Source organism: Octodon degus, unplaced genomic scaffold, assembly GCF_000260255.1.
Source record: "Octodon degus isolate 3935 unplaced genomic scaffold, OctDeg1.0 scaffold00003, whole genome shotgun sequence".
Lineage (NCBI taxonomy): Eukaryota > Metazoa > Chordata > Mammalia > Rodentia > Octodontidae > Octodon > Octodon degus.
In genome coordinates, this window is record NW_004524579.1 from 25,742,813 (window position 1) to 25,767,400 (window position 24,588).

Sequence of the window (24,588 nt, forward strand, 5' to 3'; positions counted from 1 at the left end):
GATAAAAAGCAGTAGCTCAGGATTCCAGGCCCGTGAGGAGAGCCAGAACCTGTGGATCCTGGTTTGGGGGCCACTTACTACTTGCCCACGCATCGCTGACCAAATCTCATTCTCCCCAGGTGACATGCCCCTTTCTCAACTCAACAAGCTTTAAGCAATCAGCCTCAGGGCTCCCTTCGCTGGTCTTGCACTGGTTCTGTACTTGGCCAGCATGGCCCTGGGATCACCACCTCCCAGGGGGGTGGGGAGTGGTAGTCTGCAGGGTAGGGCTGCCCCAGGTGGCTCCTGAGTGGCCCCCCCAACTCTCATCCCCCCAGACTTTTAACTGCCACTTCTCCCCCTTCCCCTCCAAGCAGAAGAAAAAGGAGCTAGAGGACATGGAATCAAGTATACATTTTAAAAATTGTTTAATGGAACATAAACTCCTTTAGAAAAACATTCAGCTAGGTGATAACACCCATAGAAAAAAACACCAATCTTGTGTTTATCTTTTTTAATTTGGCATTTGTTATTTGCATTTATATTAAAGCAAAGTGCATCTTTTATTTTTCTTGTTTATACACATTGCACAATACATAAATAATGATGCTTATAAAACGTCTTTATATTTACAAGTAATAATATATTTATATATAACATAAAATACATTTTTTTCTTTAATAAATCTCAGGTTTTTTTCAGGAGTCCTTTTTCTCTCAAAGCACTACAATGCTAAATTTCCAATGAGAATGCTTCTCTTGTTCATTTAAACCTTTGTAGTTAGAAAAATAGCTTATGTTAAAGTCTAAACATGCTCATTGAGCTAAGAACAGTGTCAAAGTATCATACGAGTGTATGAGTTGTAGAAGAAATGACAGAAGAGTTAGGAGTCAGCCTAGGGTGGTACCTTGGGTTATGATGGATCAAACTGTTCCTGGTGGGAGGAAAGAAGGCCCCTGAGCAGGCCCTCCCGGGTGCCCCCTCACTGGGCTGATCACAGAGCTCAGCACGCAGGCCCCTGCGATGGCAGGGGAAGGGAGGGACATGCTGAGCTGGCCTGGGAAGTCTGGGAGAAACCTGATAAACCAGGGCAGTGGGAGAGGCCGAGGACCTGAGACGGCACTGGGGGAGCAATACTGTGACGTGACGGGGCTGCCCCGGCAGCCCGCAGGAAGCCCATCTCAGAAATCCAGGAGCAGATGGCCAAAAAAGACAGACATTACAGTGGCAGCGGGGTGGCGAAGGGGAGTAAGACAAGGATGAAAACAATTGGTTCTGGTTCAGCCTCTACCAGGCTCACTTCTCAGAAGCCTGTGGATAGGCCCGTGTCCTAAAGGGGGTGAGGCGGGATAGGGGCTTCCGCAGGCTGGAGCAGAGCTTCGCTCCTGGCAGCTGCTGGGACACCTGCCACCAGCCAGGCCAGGTACTGCCTCTGCCCCATTGAGCATGTCCAAAGGGCACAAGAGACACACAGCTTGGAACCGCAAACCTCTCAGCTGGGGACATCCATAAGGAACACAAAGGCTGTGTGGACTCCCCCATCTGCTGTTCATGTACACAAACTCAAGACACGCGCTCACTCGAATGTACCCTCCTGACAAGTGAGATGCCGACCCCAATGTGAAGGGACTACTCCCCATTCAGACACTGTTTGGAGGTGCTCGCTTCTGCCTCCCCTTTCCCATGGGGTGACCTGTCCTGCCAACCACACATGCCCCTTCAAAAAAAACACAATTCTTTTCATAAGCTATTTCTCAAAGAACAAAACAAAAACACAAACAAGGACAAGAAGAAAAAACAAAGAAAAGAAAATACCCCACCAACAATAGGGGAAAAAATGATTAAAAGAGTTTGCATGAAAAGCCAGCACTCGGGAGGAAAAGATTAGCAGCAAAGTAGTTTGAATGGTGGCCTGCTCGGCACGCTCGGCCTCTCCCCAGTGGCTACCGGCTGTTGAAGATGACCTCCAGCCAGCATGGGCAGCTGCTGATGAACTGGCGGGTGTAGCACTGGCCCCAGCCCTTCACAAAGCTGATCTGCACGGTAAAGCCCGTCCACGGCTGCTGCATGAACTCGTGGTCGTTGGGCCGCTGCAGGCTGTACGCTTTCTCGTAGTCGAAAGCCTTGATGGAGAAACCGGGGAACACCTTGTGCACCAACAGCGTCCTGGAGTCCGGGTTGTCCAGTGTGGCGGACTTGATGAAGATGGGGTAACTGCTGCGGTTGTACACCCACACGCCATCCACCTCCCTCGTCAGCTGGATGCCACAGCCGATTTTGCTCCGCACTTTCTGCACCAGCTGACTCTTGTTGTCCGAATTGAGCTGTCCGAGGCAAAAGCCATTCCCCTGAGGTAGATCATAGAAGATATCCAGGGAGGGCTCCTGGACACAGTAGAGCCTCCCCACTCTCGTCTTCTCCTCCCAGTATGCCACCACGCACCAGTGTGACCGATCCCCAGGCTCCAGAAGAAGTTGGGAATCTAGAAAACAAAACAACAGGCAAGGTTACTGGCGATGCAGACTGATGGATTCCTTCTCCTCCTACAATTGAGGTACACACACCCCTATAACTAGTGTGTCGGTGGACCAGGACTAGCTACAGGCTCTAAAACCCTAACAGGGTCACAGAGTTCTTGATTCAACAAGAGAAGACTTCTGCCTTTCTCGAAATACGGGGCTCCCAGATGTGCTTCCTCCACTCTGTTATCAGGAATTCCAGGCATCAGCAGCTGTGGCCCCTTGGCCAAAGAAAAGTCCCATCCTTGCAGAGCACAGAGATGCCAAGAGTACCCCCAAGACAGCCTAGAATGATAGGTTTCCCACTGAGACGGAACCCTGAAGTCCAGCTCCTCCAGCCCCTTTTCATCTCAGAAAACAAGATGGGATCCACAAAGCTGGGGTACTGGGTGTAACCCAACCACAGAAGCCAGCCCATTCAGACTCTACCGCCTACTCTGTATCTTCTGTGCTTTTCACCAGAGATCTCCAATCATCTCCTCAAAAATGAGGGTGGTTTAGGGCAAAAACCGTCTGTCTATAATTTCCTAACAGAGAAACAACTCTCAATGTATCAGGAGCATGTTGGCAGGCAAAGGGTGAATTCATGTCAAAATGCCAAATCACAACACACAGGCGGGCACTAACACAGATGACCTTAACAAAGCATCCTCCAGCCCAGCCAGAGAGGACATGTGATGTGTCTAAGACAAGTAGAGATGACGATCCTCTAAGTACCCCTTTCTCCCCTTCTTTCAAGACTACCCTGGTGCCAGTCCCTGCAGCCCTGGCCTGGCTTTCCTCCTCAGCTCTGCACAGCAGCCTGGGGGAATTCTGAGTAGGTGATTTTTTGAAGCAGGCACCCTGAGGACTTTAAAAAGGGTGATCATGTGGAGGGGAAACACACACACACACACACACACACACACACACACCACATATGTCTTGCTGCCTCCTTAAGCTGGAGCCATAGTGGGTAGGCCTCAGACTGGGGACCATAAATCTCTCCAGCCCAGCCAGGCTGCAGGAACGCTGTGGTTTGTGGTGGCAGGGTGGAGACCGGAAGTCTTGTATTTGTTAACAAAGATGGGGAAAGGCAGGGGGGAATTGAGAGGGGAAAAAAGCAGACTCAGAGTTGCAGGACTCACACTGCACTCTCACTCCAGTGGGTTTGGGAAGACCCTTAATGTGGGGGTGTGGAGACATGTTTTGCTGTGGCCATTTGGTTTCAGAGCCAACAGGGCTCAGAGACTGCTGATGAGGGCAGTACCCTGCAGGACCCTGGTCCTGCCGCCTAGCAGGCTGGGTAATCCAGTGCAGCTCAGCATACAAATTCTTTCCAGTTCTTACAGGTATATTAGGACCTGGGAACTGTCAGTTCTATTACTCCTCTTCCCCCCTTTAAAGCAATACCCAGTTCTGGATGGAAATATAAGTCAACAAATGTGCACAGTGACCCACCGTGGCACCCCGGGTGGTTGTAGCCCGGACACCCTAAATGACCTTCCCAATGCCTACACAGACAGCTACACAGAGGGGACACCAAGGGCTCGTTATTTTCCCTTGATCTCCCACACAACACTGAAAATCAGCATCACAAATCTGGTGTGCCACTGTCCCCCAAGCCCTGCTGTATAAATTACAAGTATGTATAAGAGTAAGCTGAGTGTCCATGGTATAAGGGCATGGGTATGTGTGCGCACACATAAGAGCACATGGGAAAACAAGAGGGGCAAGGGCTCCGAGCCGGAGGTGACTCATCAGGCACTGACTTGTTTCTGCAAAGTGTCCATCAACTGCTAATAAACTTGTGAGCGCTGGCCATCTTTGAACTTCCCTGCCTCGGAAGCTCAGCTCTGTAGGCTACACCAGAGACCCAACCCATCCCTGGAAGTAAGCGCTTCAAGTGTGAGGGTGGCAGCTTCTTCTCGAAGAAGAGGGTCTGAACAACCCTTTTTGAAAGGCCAGAATCTCTGGCTTGTTCTGACTCAGGATAACAAATCTGGCCAAGAAAGAAAGACTTGGGGAGTGGTTGGCAGGCCCCGAGGGAGGCTGAGGGAGACCCTCTGTGGTGTGGTGGAGACTCACAGTGCTTTGTTTCATGGATGAGGCCCCACTGAAACCTGGCACGGGCTGGCAGGAAGGAGGAGCCGGAGGAGAATGGGGCACTGGTGGGGCACAGACCCAGAATCAAGCTGCCCTCCTGCTAGGCCTGCTGGCTCCTCAGCAAGGGGTGGGAGCCTCATCCATGAGGCAGGCTTCTCCAGGGGCAGAGGCCGATGGGTGAGGCCAGGCCCCAAGTCTGTGGGGGAGGGGTAGCACACGGGCGGCGGTTTCTCTTTCATCTGCACAGCCAGTCTACCCCACAATTTGCTGCCAGACAGCCCCTGGAAAAAGCCTTTTTCTGTTGAGGTTAATGGCCCAGCCCAGATAAACAGCAGCATGTGGGTGTCCCTACATGTGAACAAGATCCTGGAAGTGGGTGCAGTGCCCTAACACACCACAGGGAGGGCCCCCCCCCCCCCCCCGCAGGCCTCTCTACGGTCAAATGCCCCACAGGGCAGCTCCACCCCCATCCTCATCCCTTGCTCCTGCCCAAGGCTTTTCTGAGCAGAAAGCATGATCCAGTAAATGGCTCAGCAGCAGCGAAGAAGGCCGCTGTGGCACACAACCTGAAGTTCACATCACACCTTCAGAGCCCTACCCACACCCATTTGTCCTCAATTCCCCCCATTTGGGCTCATTTCTGGAAATCACCCAGCATTGTCTTCAGAAGCAGTTCCTTGAATTGGGTCCACAACCCACAAGCGTCTGCCCACAAAGACTGGGGCAGACCCTTTGCTCCTGGGGCTTCCCAGGACCTGTGGCCAGGGCCTAAGACGTGTCAGTCATCACAAAGTTGGGAGTCTGGAGTCCAACTCTGGCTTCCCATTGCTGCTGCTCTGGCTTAACCTCCCAAGGCAAAACTCACAGTCCCTTGTTAATTTCCCCCAGCTTTACAACGTTTTCTGGTATTTTGAACAACTTCTTCCCCTCCCCAGAAAACTGTACAGGGGCTTGTTTTAAAACTGTATGTGTTCCTTTGAAAGCATCCAAAAAGAAAAGCTGTGTTGTAAAAAGCTCACTAATCAGATGCCTGCTCACAATTTTTTCTTTTTATTACAGTTGAGGGAATTTTTGGAGCAACACCAGAAAAATGCTGAATCTGCCTAAAATTCCGTTAAGGTGTTTCCCCCTCCCCTTCCTCGTTTTCTTTAGAGCATAAAATCTTCCCTTTAAGGGGAGGGGAGGCAGGGGCTGAGGAGGGGAGGAGTTGGAAGACTCCTTCTCAGCAAAGGGCTCCCGGGAGCGGGGCTTGCTGCTTGCTGTGGGTGGACGAGGCTGTTAATTTCCCTGGTCATGAATGAACACGCCAGACTCTTCTGGACCCAACAGCTCAGGACTGTCTCTCAGGCCCCAGGTCTCAGCCACACCACAGGGTGACCAGACCCCAAGGGCACATGTTAGGTAGGCAAGGAATTTCCCCCTAGGAGGTGAGAAGAGAGGAAGAAGAAAAACAAAGGGATAAAGAAAGGCCAATATCAGGGCCTCCTGGGTACCATTTCTTGGGAAGTAGTAGTGGACCATGAAGCCAGAGACAGCTATTTTGGGCACACCTGTGGGACTCTGAGAACACGGGTGTACATGACAGTGCAAGTCCACACTCACAGAGGAGGTTTAACAGAGAAGTCCCCAAAATTAAAGCCCGGAGGACAAGAACAAGCCAGAAAAGACAGCCACAGTAGCTGGTATCCACTAAGATTGCAGTGCCAACAATTAAGCCAGGTGTGGTGGCACACTCAGGAGGTTGAGGCGGCTTGAGGCAGGAGTTACTAGTTTTTTGTTTGTTTTTGTGGTACCAGGGATTGAACTCAGGACCCTGCACTTGCCAGGCAAGCACTTATTCTACTTGAGCTATCTCCTGGGCCCAGGAGTTGTTAGTTTAAAGTCAGCCTGGACTATGTGATTCAAGGCCAGCCTGAGCTACATAGGAGACCCTGTCTCAAAAACCAAAACAAAACCACGCCCATCTGCAAGGGCCTGGGGGTGGGGCAAGCAATAGAGTGACAGATGATGTAGGAGGGGATTGTCACCCCTGGGCACTGGATCATAAGGCTACCAGGATACAGTGGTGTGAAGAGCAGGCCAGCCTCTCCAACAGTTTAGCAGGGCAAAAGCTCAGCATGGAAAAAAGGCCAGGCTAGAGGGAGCCTGGGCAAAAATGCCACCTCCAGTGGGCTTCTTCACGCAGATCACAGCAAATGAAGGCCAGAAAAGTGGAGACAAAGACTCGCACCCAGCAACCCCTGAAGGCAAACATCACTGTAGTGGGTCCAGGTTTCTCTCTTCTCAGGAGCTAGGAGCAGCAGCCCTGTCCTATCCTGTCCTTTCCTCCCTGTGCTTCCTTCTGCATCAGATATCTGGAAGGTGAACAGCCCTGGTTCCCCAGTGCCCTGCTGCTCACCCTGTCAGGAGGCTGACTGATCTCACCAAACTCCTTGGGGGCCTGCCCCTTAGCTCAGTTCTTTAGGGCTGGGGAGATGGCTCAGTGGAATAAACTCTTCTCTGGCAAGCACAAGGGCCTGAGTTCAACCCCCAGTTCCACAAAAAACAAAACAAAACAAAAAACACAACTCCTTCAACAAATGATAAAGAGCAAACTCTGGGGGACCTGGCACCCATACCAGCCTAGCCTCACCCCACATCATCAAACAAGGATGCCTGGCTTTTCTTTCCAAAAGTCAAAGGACTAAAAAGCAAAGTCAACATGCAAACTGGCGGAGGTACAGGGGCCATGCTTGCAGCCTCACTGAGATCACTCATGGAGACAGTGCCCAGGAGCCCAACAGACTCCTAGGGCAGCCTGGATAACTCTGGAGTTCAGAGCAATTTACCCAGAGAGGATCAAAAACAGGCTCCAAAAGCTTCCGATTGACTCTGTTACAGACGAAGTGCTGGGATCCACTCCTCACAGGACCCGTGCTTCTCACCAATGTGAGCAAGGTCTGGCTGGTGGTAGGAGGCTGCACTGAGAAAGCCAGGGCTTTTTCCACCCTCCACTGCCACATCTCCAATGAGGGTGCAGAAACAGCTAGGCATGGTGTGCCATTGGGGCTCCTTCAAAAGCCAGGGTGCTCTCTCGGGTCCCTGGGCACAATTAAAGCTGAATATACCCATTGCGGAGTCCCAGCAACACACACCTCAAAGGTGAGCTGACCACTATGGACTCAAGACACTCTGGTTCAAACCTGCTGCCGTGTCGTGTAACCTTGGTAGGTAACTGACTTTAGTTCATTTTAAAACAGGGTCTTTTCAGCGTCAGCCTGATTCGATTATTGTGACAATCTGATGCAGAAATGACAGAGACTAGTCCATCTCACAGTGAATGCTTTACACAGACTGGTCTCCTCTCTTAGCATCCTGTCTTCTCTGCCTCCTGGGAAAAGGCTTGGCCACACTCATCCCCAGGTCAGAGACCAGCTCTTGGCCAATGCTGACTACACATAGGTCCTGTTTGGAGTGACTCCTAACACCCCCACTCACACACTGCTGCCATGTTTCATATATTTCCACCTCTTTTCTTTTTTTTTGGGGGGGGGGCAAGTTTTTGCTGTGTATTTCAGACTGCCTTTGCACTCACTGTGTAGCCCAGGTTGGCCTAAAACTCACTGCGATCATCCTGCATCAGCCTCCATAGGCGTGTGCCACCACATCCCACTCCCATCTCATCTTAAAGGAGTGGAAATGAGGCACAAGACACCCACCAGGACTCAAGCTCAGGCTATTATTCAGTGTGAGCCACAGGTAGACAGCTATCTCCTGTCACTAAAGCCACCAGTTTCCTGTCCAACTACGCCAGTGTGGTGTCCAGCTCCTTTGCACCACGCTGCAAGTGAGGAGCGAGATGATTTCTTTGGCAGCAAACGTGACCCTGGCCAGGTAGCTTGCCCTCTTGGGCTCTCGGAGTGACCTGTCCATAAATAATATAAAAGGGACTGGGGCAAAATGGCCCCATGGGTCCTTTCTGGCCCTGATGATTTCTGGCTGCACTGTTATGATTCACAGTACAGGTTCCATCTACTTTTACTGCCTTCTAGAGAGTAAGAAAATCACTCTCAAGGGCAAGGCACATTTTTGCATTTTAATTTGCAACAATAAAACAAAACAAGGGAAAGAAGGCTTAAGTAAGGTTTTGTGACATGTCCATCTCTAAATCAACTTCTTTGTTTCTTTTTTAATTTCAAGGACTTGCAAATGAGTTCTGTCTTATAACTCATCACCCTCAGGAACAGGTGAGCCCCCTAGACAAGATTGCTTGTCACCATCATATTCCTCAAACCTGCCCAGGATTCGTGCCCTACAGCTTCTCAGCCACCATTGCCCTCCTGCAGGTTCTCTAGCTTACACATTCAGCAGTTCCTGGTGGGCTACGACTCACCGGAAATGGTGCAGTACCCACAGACGAGTCACGGTGCATCAGTCAGCAGAGCTCAAACGCACTCCATGCTCCCCACGATGATCCCTCTCCAGACCCCACATGTCCCAATCTGAAGCCCCCAGTCCAGGGGTCCCTCCTTAAGAGTCGTACTTTGCCATCAGAGAATATAATTAAGGGTAACACAGGGCAGAGGAGGGAAGCTGCACAAATCAAAAGCTCCTGTCTGTCTCGCCAGTCAGGCTGACGCGGCTTCCTGTGGCCCTGTGTTCAGCCATGCAAATTATAGCATGTACCCAGCTGCCTGCAGCCACTGCCGTCTGAGGCCAGCTCTGCCCAGCTCCAAGAGGCCTCAGAGGAAGGGTGGGGACTCCCAATCCAGCCAACTCCATTCATAATATTTACAGTAAATGGGCCTCCTTGCTGGCTGTTGTTTAGTGCACATCCAGGCTAATGACTTCTCAAGTTGATTTCAAGGCTCTTTCTCCCACTGATGTACAACCAAACTCCTATCATGACTCCCAAAATAACCCCACAGTTCTCTTCAGGAAGGGGGCTCTCATGCCCGTTTGTACACACACAGCCCTCAGGCCCGCGTGGCAGGGCACTCCCCTGTCTTTCACTCCCATCTAGACCGAGGGGTGGGCTAACTACACAACAGAAAGCCCACCTGCCTCCCAAGGGGACACTCGAGTCCAGTCTCTCACCTCGCTCATCCACCTGCCACCTGAACACAGTCCAGAGACTCCACAGATTCGGTATCTGGATTCCCAGCCGGGGAACCAACAGGCAAACGCAGTTGAACCCGAAGAATCCAACAAAAGCACTTTCTCAGAAACCACCAGAAAGTCCTTCTTTTCCTTCCACTGACCGTGTAGGAGTACATTAGCTACACGTTACAAGCTCAGTAAAAATCTTAAATACGTGCAGATGCACAAACCAACTTTTCAAAAGGCCAAAGCCCCAGAGGACAAGATCATTTTCATTTTTTTGCCTGCTTTTGCAGGTCCTAAGGCAGTGAGTGAGTGCAAGAAACCAAGCTGGTTTTTTTTTACCCTGGACTTCATTTTAATAAACCCCAGCCTACATGGAAGCCCAGGCCCTGAGCATCACAGGACCCTAAGCAGGTCCTGCCCTGTGCCCTCCCCACCCCCACACAGCTTCAGCTCAACTCCAGTTTTTCTAGAGGGTAGGAAAACCATTGGAAGACATGGAAAAATACAGTGAGGAACAAAAGTTCTTTTCATCCCTCCCCTCCCCCGGCACCCCTTGTTCCATAACAATTATGAAAACTGTTGGATGGGATGGCATTTTGAATATTTACTGCATTCCAGCCAATAAATTCCAGCGCAGGATCTAATGGAAAAGCCTCCCTCTCCAGCAGGCTCCCTCCCAGCCCTCCTTTACAGCCCCACACCAGGGCCTGGCCAGGCCAGGGCCACACTGTACTCACAGGGAAAACAACAGAACAGAACGACAGGCTGGAGACAGTGTGCAGACTGCAAAAGTTAATCATTACTTCTGTCTGCCTCCGTAATCTAATCTCCCTGGTTTGGACACTCACAGCTTGGCCATCCCCGCCCTTTCACCCCCAAAGCACCCGGGACCTCCTAGACCAGAGTCCCCTCCCAGCGAGGCCTTCCCACTCCTCCCCTTCACTTGGGAGGCCAAGGGAATGGAGAGGAATGAAAGGCTCCCCCCAGGCAGGGGCGGCTGTCACATTGCCCCGGAGTCCAACGTGCCTGTCAGCCCTGCTGTGCTATGTGGCCCACCATTCAAAGTACTCAGGGCCTCACAGGATGTGGGCTCCGCTCTGGCTGGTGCTTCTGCTGCCCCCCGCCCTGCTGTCTCCAGACTGCACACTTAAAAATTGATAAAATGAGTCGGGCACAGTGGTGATGCCTCTAAGCCCAGCACTCTGGGAGGCTGTGTGAAGGCCGAGTTCAATCCCCAGTACAAAAACAAAAGGATGGTACAGTCGATTTTATGTTTATTTTGCCACAACAACAAAAGGGCTAGGGCTGTAGCTCAGTAGCAGAGTGCTTGTCTAGCACATGTGAAACCCTGGGTTTGATCCCCAACACTCCCCCCCCCACACACACATAACAGGAGAGGGGAGGAGAGGAAAGATAGCTCGCACCTGCTTAGGCAAGTGCGGGGACAGGAGTTGATCCCTGGTAGCGCATACTGAACCAGCCCCGCCCTCAGGCACCCTAAGCCAGACCAAGTCTGGGCATGGTGGCACACACCTATGATCCCAGTGCTGGGGAGGCTGAGAACAGGAGGATCACTATGAGTCCTAGTTGTGTAGTGAGACCCTGTATCACATACATAAAATCAAGAAAGCAAGGGGCCGGGGAGATGGCTCAGTAGAATAAGCGCTTCGCTGGCAAGCGCAAGGGCCTGAGTTCAATACCCGGTTCTGCCAAAGGAAAAAAAAAAAAAAAGCAAGCAAGCAAGCAAGCAAAGAGAAAAAGCCCCGTCAGGATGTAGCTCAGCAGCACAGCACCTGGTGCCTAGTAAGTGTGAAGTCCTGAGTTCAATTCCCTATACTAATTTAAAGAAAAGGGGGGGGGGACCTCCACACATTTTTCCCAATCCTCTTCTATGCTGCCATATAAGCCTGCTACAGGGTTTCTGAATCTGTGTTGAGGATTCCCTGGAGAGGGGGACAGTCTCAGCAAGTCCATCCCCTCAAAAGTATGCAAATAATGATGTGTATGTGCATGGGGGGCAGAGCCCTCAGCTTTCACTCATACTAGTTTATAAGCTGAAAAACAGGAAAAGTACAATCTTTTTTATTTTAGGATGAAAGAAGCTAGTAGCTACCAGTACCCACCCCCACCCCTCCACAGGGACCTACACACCTCAAGTCCCAGAAGCAAAGGACACAGATCTGAGAAAGTCAAAAGGGCAGAGGATCTGGCCACCAAGTCCAACTCTTCATTTTGAAGATAAGAAAAATGAGGCTCCTAACACAAAAATGGCATATGTGAGTCCACACAGCCAACCAGGGGCTGGGTTCCCACCTCCTCCCAGAGAGCTGACCAAGTCATTCTCTGGACCTAGGACCCGGGATCCTCCTCCAAGGCCTGCAAAACACCCAACAGGAGTGGGAGGGAGAGGTGGCTTTTTAATCTTTCAGGAAGCACCTCCAGAGGGTTTCTGTTGTTACCCCACTGAACTGGAGATCACCCCATTGAACTGGAGATTCGGGCCAGTCTACAAGTAGCAGGCAGGGGCACCCGGAGCACAGTGGTGAGTGAGAACTCAGATTTTTGCTTTTCCTTCCTGGTTACTGATTAATGAGGGGGAGGGCTAGTGCCAGCTAACAGGTCACCTGGTACAGGGCCAACCCGGGCCTGCTACAGAGCCAACGGGGCCGACGGGGTCCCAAAGCTGTTTCAAACCTGAGCAGCTCTGATGACCCTCACTAAGCCTACAGGGAGAGGCACACTTCAACTTCAATAGGACAACAGACAGAACAATTTGGGGACAACCAAACCTCCCAGCTAGAGCCACCCAGGAAATGCAGACAGGCGTGTCTGTCACCTGCACAGTCGTATCTTGGCTACACATTGTTTTTGTTCCTGTTGAACACCAATCCCAGATCAAAAAGTAAAAAGCCAGTACAGAAATAACACACACAAGAGCCACCAACAGTCACTAGCCTGACTGTCTAAGTCACCCTCTGGCTGAAAGACAGAAACGCTCAACTCTACAAGATAAAATTGGAATTGGGACCAGTTCTGTCCTTTCTGCCCTGGTTCAAGTCCCAAAGCAAACTAGCTGAGGGCCTCTTCTTCTGGGTAGAGCTCAGCAGAGGAGCATCAGGAATAATTCAATCAGTGGGCTCGGTGGGGTTTGGAAACCTCAGTTGGTCCCAGGAGAACCACCCGGCCAACACTAGCAAAAAAAAAAAAAAAAAGTAACACCTTGGCTAAGCACATCTTAGATCACTCTGTGCAATAGACCCCAGGACCTCACCCGTGGGGTCTGGCTTCAGAAAACAGGCTTGACATTTAAATTTGAAATTAAAAAGCAAGCATTTCAGTCCCAGACGGTCCTCCTGCAAACCAAGCATAGTGAGGCTGAATAAGGGAGAGGTGAAAACTTGGGCTTGGAAAACATTGCACCTCCTCTCTAGATGCAAAATGCCGTGGATATAGTCAGGCCAGACCCCCTCACACACGCACCCACTGTGGTCTCAGTAAGAGCCCAGAGCTCCCTGGCCAATCCCTCATCAGCTCTGCAACCCCAGGTACCACCAGGGTCTGGAAGGCAGATTATGGATTATGGCCCTGCCGTCTGCAGTTACTGCAGTTATCTTGCAGTCAGCAAGCAGGGGGCTGGAGCCAGAACAGGGGGGTGGGGAGACAGACCTCTGTTTATCCACAAGCTCTGCTGTGTCTCAGCTAGCAATAACAGCAGGCCACACCACCAAAGCAGAGCAGGAGCTGGTGTGCGAAGGAGCTGTGCCTGCTTCATCAGTCCAGCCCCCAACCCAGCCTTTCCCCTCTCCCCGCACCTCTGCCAGTTCATACACCACCTCTCCAACCCCGTGGCTTGGCTCCTAAAGGACCTGGATCCTTCAGTCGCCCCTGCCTGCCTGCCTGCCTGCCTTGACAACTCGGGATTCAACCAAGCAAGTCCCTGTTCTGACTTCAGTTCTATCAGGGCTGGGAATCTCTCCATGTTGCACGAGCCCAGCACACAGTAGCTGCTCAAGAAATAAACATTTCACACTCAGGCTCTGTCCAAAGCATCCAGCCCACCAAGGAAAGAAACAAGGTCCATCAGTCAGTCAGAAGGCGAAGGCCCTCTCCCAGTCAGAAGAGGTGGAGGTGTGAAGAGAGAAAGCCCTGTCCTGAGCTAAGCTACAGCCCAGCGAGCAGTGGCAGATGCCACCAAGAAGCACTTCCAAGGCAGGCGTCTGCCGACAACCTCTGGGCACACCACCTGCCCAGAGCACTCTGCCTTGGCATCCTGCTCTGTTTGGACAAGTTAGCCTCACCAAGTGCTCAACAATTCTTTTACACACCCCAGGGCTCCTGTTGTGTTATGAAAACAAAACATAACACGCAAAGGAAAAAAGCTGGGAGGGTTGAGGGGAGCACAGAGCAAGCCAGCCACCCACAGTCTCTTCTTTCTGGTCTCCATCCTAACAATGAAGGAGCCAAAGTTGGTGCACTACCCCATGGCCTGTGCCACTAGCTAGAACAATGACGTGGCCTGAGAGAGAACTAGGAAGAGACCCAGTAGGGCCGGCCAAATAGCTCAGCGGATTAAAGTGCCTGCAAGCAGGCACAGGGACCAGGGTTCAATCCTGGGGCCTGCTGTGCCCGCCCTGCCCCTGGGGCAGGCTGGAACAGCAACTGAGACTGGGCGTGGTGGCACACGCCTGTAATCCCAGCTCTTGGGAGGGTGTAAGCAGGCGGATCTCTGAGTCCAATCTAGTAGTGAGATACTGAAAACCCTGTAGACCCTTCCCTAAAATACAAAAAAAGAGAAAGAGAGAGAGAGATGAATGCAACCAAAGCTACCTTCTCCAGCCCTCTGTAGTAGGCTGGGCCAACCCTGTCTCTGTGGAAGGCTTCTGGATTAACAGGTGGGCCCATGAACAAGCAGGCTATGAACTCCTTTTCCTGTCCACTCCTCACTAGTCTCAGGAAAGAACTAGGGAAGCCAGGGAGAGTGTTGGCCCATGTCTTAATTCCAGCTACTCTAGAGGCTGAGGCAGAAGGATCACAAGAAGTTTAATACTCTCTCTCTCTCTTTTTTTTTTTTTTTTTTGCAGAACCGGGGATTGAACTCGGGCCCCTGCGCTTGCCAGGGAAGAGCTTATTCCACTGAGCCATCTCCTTGGCCCTTCTCTCTTATATTTTTTAATTTTTTTTTCTTTGAGGTACTGGGGATTGAACTCAGGATCCTGCGCTTGCCAGGTAAGCACTTTTTTTTGTTTGTTTGGTTTTTGTTTTGTTTTGTTTTTTTTTGCAGAACCGGGGATTGAACTCAGGCCCTTGCGCTTGCCAGGGAAGCGTTTATTCTACTGAGCCATCTCCCCGGCCCTAGAAGTTTAACTATCATCTGGGCAATTTAGGGAGATCATGTCTCAAGAGAGAAGGAAGAGAGGAGGAAGAGAAGAGGAAGGGAAGAGGAAGAGGAAGAGGAAGAGGAAGAGGAAGAGGAAGAGGAAGAGAAGAGAAGAGAAGAGAAGAGAAGAGAAGAGAAGAGAAGAGAAGAGAAGAGAAGAGAAGAGAAGAGAAGAGAAGAGGAGGTGGAGATGTAGCTCAATTTGAAGGCCCTGGGGTTCCATCCTCAATACTGCAATCAATCAACTAATAAAGTGCTGGAGGTCTGGCTCAGTGATCTGTGCCCTGGCTTAGATCTCTAGTACCAGACACAGAGAGAGAAACAAAACTGTGGTGGTGGGGGGAGACACAGTGGCTTGAAAACAAAGGTAACCCTGAGGTCCAAGCTGCCTTCAGGCACACAGGGCTGCCAGGGCAAGGCAGCTCGGAGGTGAAGAGGCCAAGGGCCTCAGGGAATTCCTACCTACCCCTACCAACAAAAAAATTTTTTTGCAAGTTAAAACTAAGCTAATGACATTGGGTGGGGCTCAATGGTGAGGACTGCACAGCCAAACCAAAATTAGCTTGCAGCCAAGCTGCTTGGCCTCGCCATTTGGGGAAGGAAGCTGAAAAAGTCATGAAAGATTCTTTAGTAAACCGGGAAATAAGGCTGCAGTTAACATTTCAACTGAAGGTGACCCTGCTGGTAAAATATTTTTTTAAATAATAAAAATAACAAAGTTCTCAAACAGCCTCTTTCTTAAAGAAAATGGCCTAAAAGTTCTAGTGGGAGTGGAAGGGAAGGGGGGAAAAAAATCCACCCAGGGCCAGCATCTCCTAACCACTACCTTTCATAAAAAACTTTTTTCTGGAGTTCTTCTCAAAAAGGGGATGATGCAATTTCCTGTCTTGTCCCAATATTTCCTGTTAACTGACAAGGTGAAAGTTATCACTGTTTTAAATAACTGTCCTGAACTCCATCAAAAGTTCCTTTTCCCAGACACTGCCCATCCCTATTACAAACTGCCCCCACCTCAGAATAGAAAGTACTATCGTTTTTCTGCCTTTTAACAGAGGGCTTCATGAAAAGCCTGTTTCTCTCCACAGCACAGGCAGCTTCCACAGGCCAATGGCTGAGATCACTCAGGTGACCCTGTAGAGAGAGGTTGAGGGGCCACAGGGCTGCAAGCCCCCCACCTGAGCAAACGTGTGTAGGCAGGGTGGCTGAAATCAGGCGAATGTGGCTTTCTTGGTATGTTAGCCACTAAACTGAGGACTATGCCTCAGCAGTTAATAATATCTTCCCGCTGAAAATAGCCTGGAGAGGAAGCCTCCGTGTGACAGTAGGCAGGCAGCCAGATGCTGGGCCAGCCATTCAATCCCCAGCAAGAAAGATGCTAGGGCTAGTGGTGACCTCCCCGTGGCCGCACTTACAGTATCCTCTCACAAGGCTCCTGCAAAGGGAGGGCACCCAGGCAGTCACCCGCCTGCCCCAGAATGCACCAGGGATGTGGCGTGGATGGGGGCTCCAGTGGCCCATGAAGGTCCAGGAAGCTGGCTTTGAGAGCTAGTCCTTTACATTGTGGCTCACTGTCCCTAGGTGGGGCAAATCCAGAGGACACAGTCTGGAGCATGTTGGGAACCAGTGAATTCACTCTTCCACAAAAAGATCAGGCTTGGGAAAGGCACCTCCCTGCTGCTTATTTCTGCAAGTGACACGGAAAGAAGGTGAACTCAACACTCAGATGTACCTACGTGTTCAGATAAAATACTTCTACGAGATAGGATCCTCCTGGCAGTCAGGGCACAGCCACCCAACACCACCCCAACATGCCCCAGCAGACCGCAAGGGTTTATGGGAACAAATACATCCCATCAGTAGGTCTAGAACCTAGTAGAAACCTTTCCCCTCCACTGTCACTGTCCAGTTATCAAACACAAGTGGGTACACTATTTAAAGGCTACCCTGGTCATTTTTTAGGGTATGAGGTACCATCAGTGATACTGAATACATTCATGGAACAGTGCCACTGTCACTACTATCTAGTTCCAGAAACTCTCATCACTCCAAAAGGAAAACTGGTCCCATGGGTCACTTTTGCAATGTCACATTAGGAAAGCAAGACAGAGAAGGTACAGTTAACCATCTTTTTTCCCCTCAAATGTTTCTTCAATCAAGCAAAAAATCGCATTTGAGAAGAGGCTCATTCCCCAGGGATTCAAACATGAAAACAAGTCCAGGAACTAATACCCTCTGCCTCTTTAAAAGTTCTGCTGGGTTATGACGCCTATTTCAAAGGTGCTACAAGTTCAAGGTCCTAGACTGAAGTGAACCAAGAGCAGCCGAGCCATCACCATACTGCGAGGAACACCATCACTGAGTAACAGCAGTAATAAAGAAGCAAAGGAAGCCCAACTTGATCATGAATCCTCTGGCACTTCCTCTCTTTTCACTGCCCCTGGCTCTGAGCTTGCCAGAGGCCCCATAGGTTTAGAAGGCTCTGCTGAGAAAAGGCCCAAGTGGAGTTGAGAGGAGTCAGTGCGCCAGACTCTAGCCAAAAGCTACACCACCAGGGCCAGGCCTTCCCCTGGCCCCCTTCCCCCTCACTGGCCAGCCCACTTCTGCCTGGGATAGGATGCATAAGGCAGCAGCCCATCTAGTCTGGCAGGCACAGCAGCTCAAATTTGCTCCAGAGACTTTAAATATTGTCACCCTGTGTTTTTAACTCCTGCATGACTGCCTCATTCTTTCCAGGACAAAAGGGAATCCTCCAGGGGTGGGTACGTGACCTCAGGCTCTAGAGACGGCATCTGTACACAGCCTGAGCTGCTGTCCAGGACTGGTCTGTACACGGTGTGAACCACAGGAGGTTGTTCTGCTAGCGTCCTTTCTCACAGTGGGCCAAGTGATGGGGTGCATGAGGAAGAAGTTCTGTTCCAGCCCACTGGATCATCCCAAAACCCATGTTCCTTGTCACCTGGATGAAAGGCCAGCTTGGCTGCAACCTCAGTCTGTCCTGTGCTCTCCCCCACCCCCATCCCACAGAATCTCAGTAAAACCAGAAGCTACTTGTTCCCAGGCAGGGGAGGAGATACTGAAAACACAGCAACAGGCACCCAGCCCCAGATTCCTAGTTGCTATCACAATTCCAAGAGAGACAATAAATAATTGTTCACATGCCATTGTATTAACTTTTCTTAAAACAGATGGAGCAATCTTTCCTAAGCTACTTGGTTTGAGCCCAAGTCGGCCATGGACTAAAACCAGGGTGGCATTTTCAGATTATATAGGTATTTTTGAAGGCTCTTCTCTGAGGCTAAGACAAGATGCCAGCAAGGATCAAAGAGCAGGACAGGCAGATGCTGATGCTGACCCAAGGGCAATCCTCCCAGACTCAGGAACCAAAAGCTCAGGACTCAGGATCCACCAACTGTGGATCTTAAGACCTTAGCAAAAGGGAAAGGATGTTGTTCCCTCCCAGTAAGTGTGGCTGCAAAGACAGATGAAGTTCTCCTATCTCTCCCCACAACTCTCAGACCAGATTTGCCTTCAGTGCCCTCCTGAAATCCATGGGGACATCTTTTTTGTCCTCCCAATCTTGCTCTGACTGGGGAGGTCCAACGAGCTGAGCCCCTGGCAGTGCCACCCAGACATTTATATCTCAAGAAGGCAGCTGGAGGATGAGTCTGCATCCGAGAACCCTAGAATAGAACACGGAAAAAAGCTTCTCTGCACACAAACCAGGACAGCAGACAGTCAAGGAGCAAGCCCCCCAGAAACTCCAGATGGAGGCTGCAAAGATGACAGCTTTGAACACATGCTTTTCATTACTAGCAATGCAATGAAGGCTCTGGGAGCAAATCCTTTCCTTTTCTCCCACTGACTGAACCTAGGCGCATCCCAGTTACATCAGACCTTGCCGAGGTGGGTCCACCTGAGCCACGACACTCTCGGGTTCAAAAAACAAGAGCCTGATCTGCAGCTGCATGTCACTCAGAAGCTGCCCATGCTCAGACAGTTGAATGCAGGCTGCCAAATCATAGTTTAGGATCAGTCCACAAATACCATCCCTGCCACATCCTTATGAAGAGGCTGCCCTGACGTCAACAGATCTCCTGGGACAGCGACCCCAGCCCATCCCAGAGCCTGCCTGCAGGCATCTGTGTGCTCAAGTGTCTGTACACGGGACTGTCTGGGCGCGTGCGCACATGCACACGTACATACGCGCGCACACACGCACACGCACACTTGCACAGAGCAATCCATCTGTCTGAGAGAGAGCCGGCTGTCAGAAATGAAAGTACAATCTCCTGGAACCAAGTCACTGCCTTCTAAAAATGTCCCGTTTTCCCAGACGGAGGAAACTTGCAGAGGTGGGGTGTGTTTCACTACAAGTCCCGAAGGACCAGGCCTCCTGCACCCCCCACCCCAAGTGGCAGGGCTGGAATTCCAGCCTGCAGCCAGCAGTCCTGTGTGCAGAGCTCCCATCCACCCACTCCCCTTCCTCTCCGGGCGCAGGAAAGGGAAGGGCCAGCCTTGGAGTTACCCCTGAGTTTCAGGAGGAGCTGGGCCTTTGAGCACACCCTACCCCCACCTCCAAGCCACCACATTTTCACATTTGGCTGTTTTTTCTTTCCCTTCTTCCCTTGCCAAGAGAATCAAGCCCTGGCTCCCGCTGCCGACCTTCCTCCCACCCTAAACTGAGCCCCATTCATTAAGCCCGGTCTCAGCCAGGGCAGGACAGGAAGGAAAACAGCACACAGGGCCTGTGAAAGAGACTCAGAGAGGTTATTTCAAGGGAGGGGAAAGAGAAATCCCTTGCGGGTGTTTTCACTAGATGTCCTGCTCTCCTGGCAAGGCCCAGCTACCCCCTCACCCCATATCTGCTATACCAACTCCTTCCCCGTGGGGTCCTGCCACTGCACCCCCACTGCCTCATCTTCTGCAAAGATGAGGGCTAAGCTAGCCCCCTCCAACCACCAACTTTTTAAAGAAAAGGAGATCTTAGCTTTGAATACGTATAAAACCGTCTACCCCTGAGCTAGCCAGCCATAAAGAGTCACCTTTGGGGGGGATTTCACACCAAAGAATTTTCTGTGCTCTTCAACTCTCTGCTAGACACCCCCAAACCACTGGCACAAGCCCAAGAAGCAGTTTCTACAACCTCCCCCCCGCGGCACATTATTAATACATGGCTCCAACTACACACGGAAAGAAGAAAGAGCTCCAACTTTGAAGCCTTGGGAATTAGTAAATCAAGAGCTAAAATTCAAAACAAATGCTCTTTCATGTGGAGGCCCCCCCCTTTTTTCTGCTTTTTGCAGTTTTGTTAAACCACACCACCCCTTCAGAAACATACCACTCACTCCTCCTTCGGAACTCCTGATTAATCTTAGGGGCTGCAATTACCATAGGGGATGGAGCTTGCTTTACCTCCCCCTTCACACACACTTTCTTTCTAGGACTACAAGAACTTTAGGGAGCACAAAGCTCACCCATCTTAGTGGGGCTGCCCAAGTCACACTGAGTGGCACCCTGAGCAGGTCAAGGAGGCACTCAGGCTCAGCCTGGTGTCGTCATTTCCTCTAGCAAAGGAGACAGACAAGATGTTATCAATAAGACAAACCTTCCGAAAAGCCCCTTTCAAAAGCTACCACTTCCCTTGCTTATTTCATGTGGTTTGGAGGGGCCAGGCCTCCTCCCTGCACACCCAGGGTTCAAAAAATAAAACCATCTAACAACATCCTGAGTGTTATTTTGCCAAGGCTCTTCTCCTCATCCTCCTTGTCTTTAAAGGACTCGCTCAACTCCCTTGGAAAGCTGCAGTCCACCCGTTGTGACTGTGCCTCTGTGCCTGCTGCCTCCCTTCTCCATCACTGAGGTCTGCCCACCCCCCCACCCCCCCAACCTCAACCCCACCCACCCAACCCCACTCCCACCCACCCAACCCCACTCCCCACTGGGGTTATCTTTTCCTGGCCAGCTCTCATTAGAAGCTTTGCACAAGCAATACCCTCTATCCTAGATAGCATAGCATATATTGCACTGAAACCAAAACAAACAAGGGTCTCCCTATAGACATTCTCAGCAAGTCAATTCCTGGAGGGCTGGGCTGGAGAGGAGACTGTCCAAAGCAAGGGGGTCACCCCACGAGAAAGAGGGTGCACAGCAATTTCACTGCTTCCATCCAAGCAGCTACACCATGTCCTCACTAACACGAATGGCCCACAACAAAAACTGCCTGACACCCAGAATCTGGCAAAATTTCTTTCTGTTCCCCACCCCCCAGGTCATTTTCCCTCTTGCTTCAGCTAGTTCTTAGAAAATCTAACAACAGGGAAAACAGGAAGAAATACGCTATCTTTAGAAAAGAATACAACGTAGGGCCGGGGAGATGGCTCAGTGGAATATGCGCTTCCCTGGCAAGCGCAAGGGCCTGAGTTCAATCCCCAGTTCCACAAAAAAAAAAAAAAAAGTAACTTGTATTAAGGGCTGGGGAGATGGCTCAGTGGAATAAGCGCTTCCCTGGCAAGTGCAAGGGCCTGAATTCAATCCCCGGTTCCACCAAAAAAAAATAAATAAAAACAAAAAAGAAGAATACAACACCTCCCAGTTACTATAACACCTCCTAGTTATGTAGTCAGTAAATTCCTTATGAACAGTGAGAAAAACCTGCCTTGCTGGGAGCAGCTATAGCGCCTGCCGTCTCCAAAATGCCCCCATGTCTCTCTGTCTCTGTCTCTGTCTCTCTCTCTCTCTCTCACACACACACACACACACACACACACACACACACACACAGAGAGCCACCCCCAGACAAGTGCTGGAGAATCATGCACAAAGCTGGAAAGGTAATCAGGATGTGGAGGGGAGGTTTAAGATCCACTCTGTGCTCTGCTATGCCCTTGGGGATCTGTTTTCAACAAGAACAAGTCATCCCCTTCAAGGCATCCCATGCACAACAAACAAGAGCAAAATGCATGAGCTCATGACACCAAAGTCACCAAGTGTAAGTCCCCTGCACTAGAAACTTTGCGGGCTCCAGGTTCTCTGTGCAGGGGATGGGCCCAGGGTTCTGATGCATAAAGGCCCACAGGATGAGAAGGGCACCAGTCACAATGCATCCAGTTTAAGGCACATAAAAATGACAATGAATCCCAGAACAGTCTTCAGTCTACAGAAACTTCTAGAAACCTTTGGAACTGTCAGGAAGTAAGAGAAAGCATCTTACCTGAAAGCCCCCCAGGGGCCAGATAATTCGTTCCCCCTGTTTCAGCGGAGGAAGGCACAGCATCTGGACAGTCTGCTGTGGATTCAAAAAGGGAGAGAAACAAATAAATACACAAATAAAAACACTGAGACTCATCTTTACCCACATTCTAAATGGCATGAAAGAGAGACCACACATTCCAAGAGGCTTACTTGTGGCCACGATGCTGATTATTAATGGTCTGCTTGGCTTCACTGCCCATCCTAAGACAGACCACAGCACCTTGTCACCCGTCTGGGCTCCAGGCAGCTAGTTAATCATTAGTCAAGTCAGGCTCAATCACACCGGTTGGAATTTCTCTTGTATTACAAGTCTCCCATTGAGGAGACCAGGTGGTTCCCAAGGTCAAAGAAGATTTGGAGTATACTTTTTCTTAACCCTGGTTGTTCTGTCTTTACCTTACCAAGGGCACAAATCCTGGCTTGGAAGCCCTGGCCTCTGCTACACCCATAGAGAAAAGTTCCACCCTGATCACCCCTCCTCCCATCCCAGCAGGATTTAAACCTAGAACCTTTGGGGCTGATGAGACGGCTCAGTGGTCTAAAGCACCTACTTAGAACAAGCTTAGCAAAGCACAGGGACCACGGTTCAATCCCCCAGCACCACATGCCAGCCAGCCCCGCCCCCTGGTGGGCTGAGCTGGCTGGGCCCCCCCCACAAATAAATACATTTTTAAAAAATAAACCTAGAACCTTCGTATGGATTTATTATCTCCCAGCACATTTTTCTTTAAAATTTTGGACACAGGGTCTTTATGTAGTTCAGGGTGGCAAAGAATTCCCTACGTAACCCAGGCTGAACTTGAACTCACCAATTTTCTCCTGCTTCAGCCTCCTTTCAAGTGCTGGGATTACAGGTGAGTGTCACCATGCCTGGCTCCCCAGGCCTTTTAGTTTTTTGTTTTGTTCTGAGACAGAGTCTAGCCAAATCACTAAATTGCTCAGGGTAGGCTTGAATTTGTGATCCTCCTGCCTCTGCCTCCCAGACTGCTGGGGCATGTACCACCACACTCAGCTCATCCTCATCTTTGAAACAAACTTCTCAGCTTTTGAGGACCTTTCCTTTTTAATTTAGGTACATTTTAATTATAGCAAACATACCAGGCTGCAAGTTTTGAGGCCAGCCTGGCCTACACAGCAAGATCCTATTTAAAACCCCCTGTCTGAAGTTTAGCAAACTACATAAATTTCAAGAGGTTTCTGAATTTTTCTCATGCATGCACCTGAGCAAGCACCACCAGATCAAGCTAGAACCATGGGGTTGGGGGAGACTCTGCTTTCAGACTGGTCCACACTCCTCTGTCACTGGAAATCTTCTCAGTCTGCAGGGCTGCCTACAAAATCTTCTGGCACTCAGTCCAATGTGATTGGACTATATCCACTGATTTTTTACTACCAGATTCTGTCTGTCCTGACTAGCTTTCTCCTGACACTTGTCACTCTCAGGTATTCAGCACAGCAACCTCAATGTTAATGGGGATAGATTTACTCCACAACCACCTTCCAAGCAACTAAAAGAAATAACACCACAGCTAATTTGCCCCAACACAAATACACAAGACCCTGTGAGTTCCTCACACACCACTGCCAATGCTAAACTTCCTGAAGTCCATGTAGAAAGCCTGGCTCAGGAATGTTCATCCCAGACAAAACAGGTTGGTTCCTGTACTCTCCAGTTCCCCCACCTTAGGCTACCAGGCCACCACCTTGGTGTCCCTTGGTATACAGTACCAGTTTCCAACTAGAGCCCCTTGGCAACACAGGTAAATAGGAAGCCAAGCCAAAGAGCAGCCCAAAGGCCAGCAGCCTAGAGGACCCCGTGGCTGGCAGTCACTACCTAGCACCTGGCAAGGGAGGGTAGGCAGCCAAGCCTAAACTACACACCCCCCAGTTGTCTCTGGGTCTCTGTCTGCCTCCTCAAAACTGTGATTCTCCCTCAAATCTTTCCACCTTCTCCTGCATTCTTGGATAGCTGGATTAACTTTGGAAGAAGTACACCTCAGTAGTAGATACACTTGCCTGCATGCTCCAGGTTCTGGGGCCAATCCCCCACACTCCAAAAAAAAAAAAAAAAAAGAGGAAGAAAACTCTCATAAAACAGGGAAGGAGTAGGCAGGAGTGGTGGCCAAAGGCAGGATAGAGAAGACTGTGTGTAATCTCATTTCATCAGGGAAAAGTATAATTTCAAACAGGAATATACAGCTTTACAGGATACACTTAATCAAACAGAAAACAATAGAAGCCAGGAAACAGAGTTACTTGTTAAATAGTGTATGCCCTGCACTTTCTAAACTA

At 50.3% G+C, this 24,588-nt stretch overlaps 1 protein-coding gene across 2 annotated transcripts in view; it reads right to left on the reverse strand.

The window, feature by feature from the left end:
• Positions 1 to 383: 383 nt before the first annotated feature.
• Positions 384 to 24,588, reverse strand: part of Smad7 (SMAD family member 7) — a 30,418-nt gene continuing 6,213 nt past the window's right edge. The window contains exons 3-4 of one of the 2 annotated variants that reach the window (XM_004623638.1): positions 22,256 to 22,327; positions 384 to 2,461 (exon numbers count right to left, since the gene is read on the reverse strand). In XM_004623638.1, coding sequence (XP_004623695.1) covers positions 1,923 to 2,461; positions 22,256 to 22,327 — 611 coding nt within the window. In that variant the 3' untranslated portion in view covers positions 384 to 1,922. Of the gene's footprint in view, positions 2,462 to 22,255; positions 22,331 to 24,588 lie in introns of both variants that reach the window. The other variant, XM_004623637.1, reaches the window with a different exon arrangement.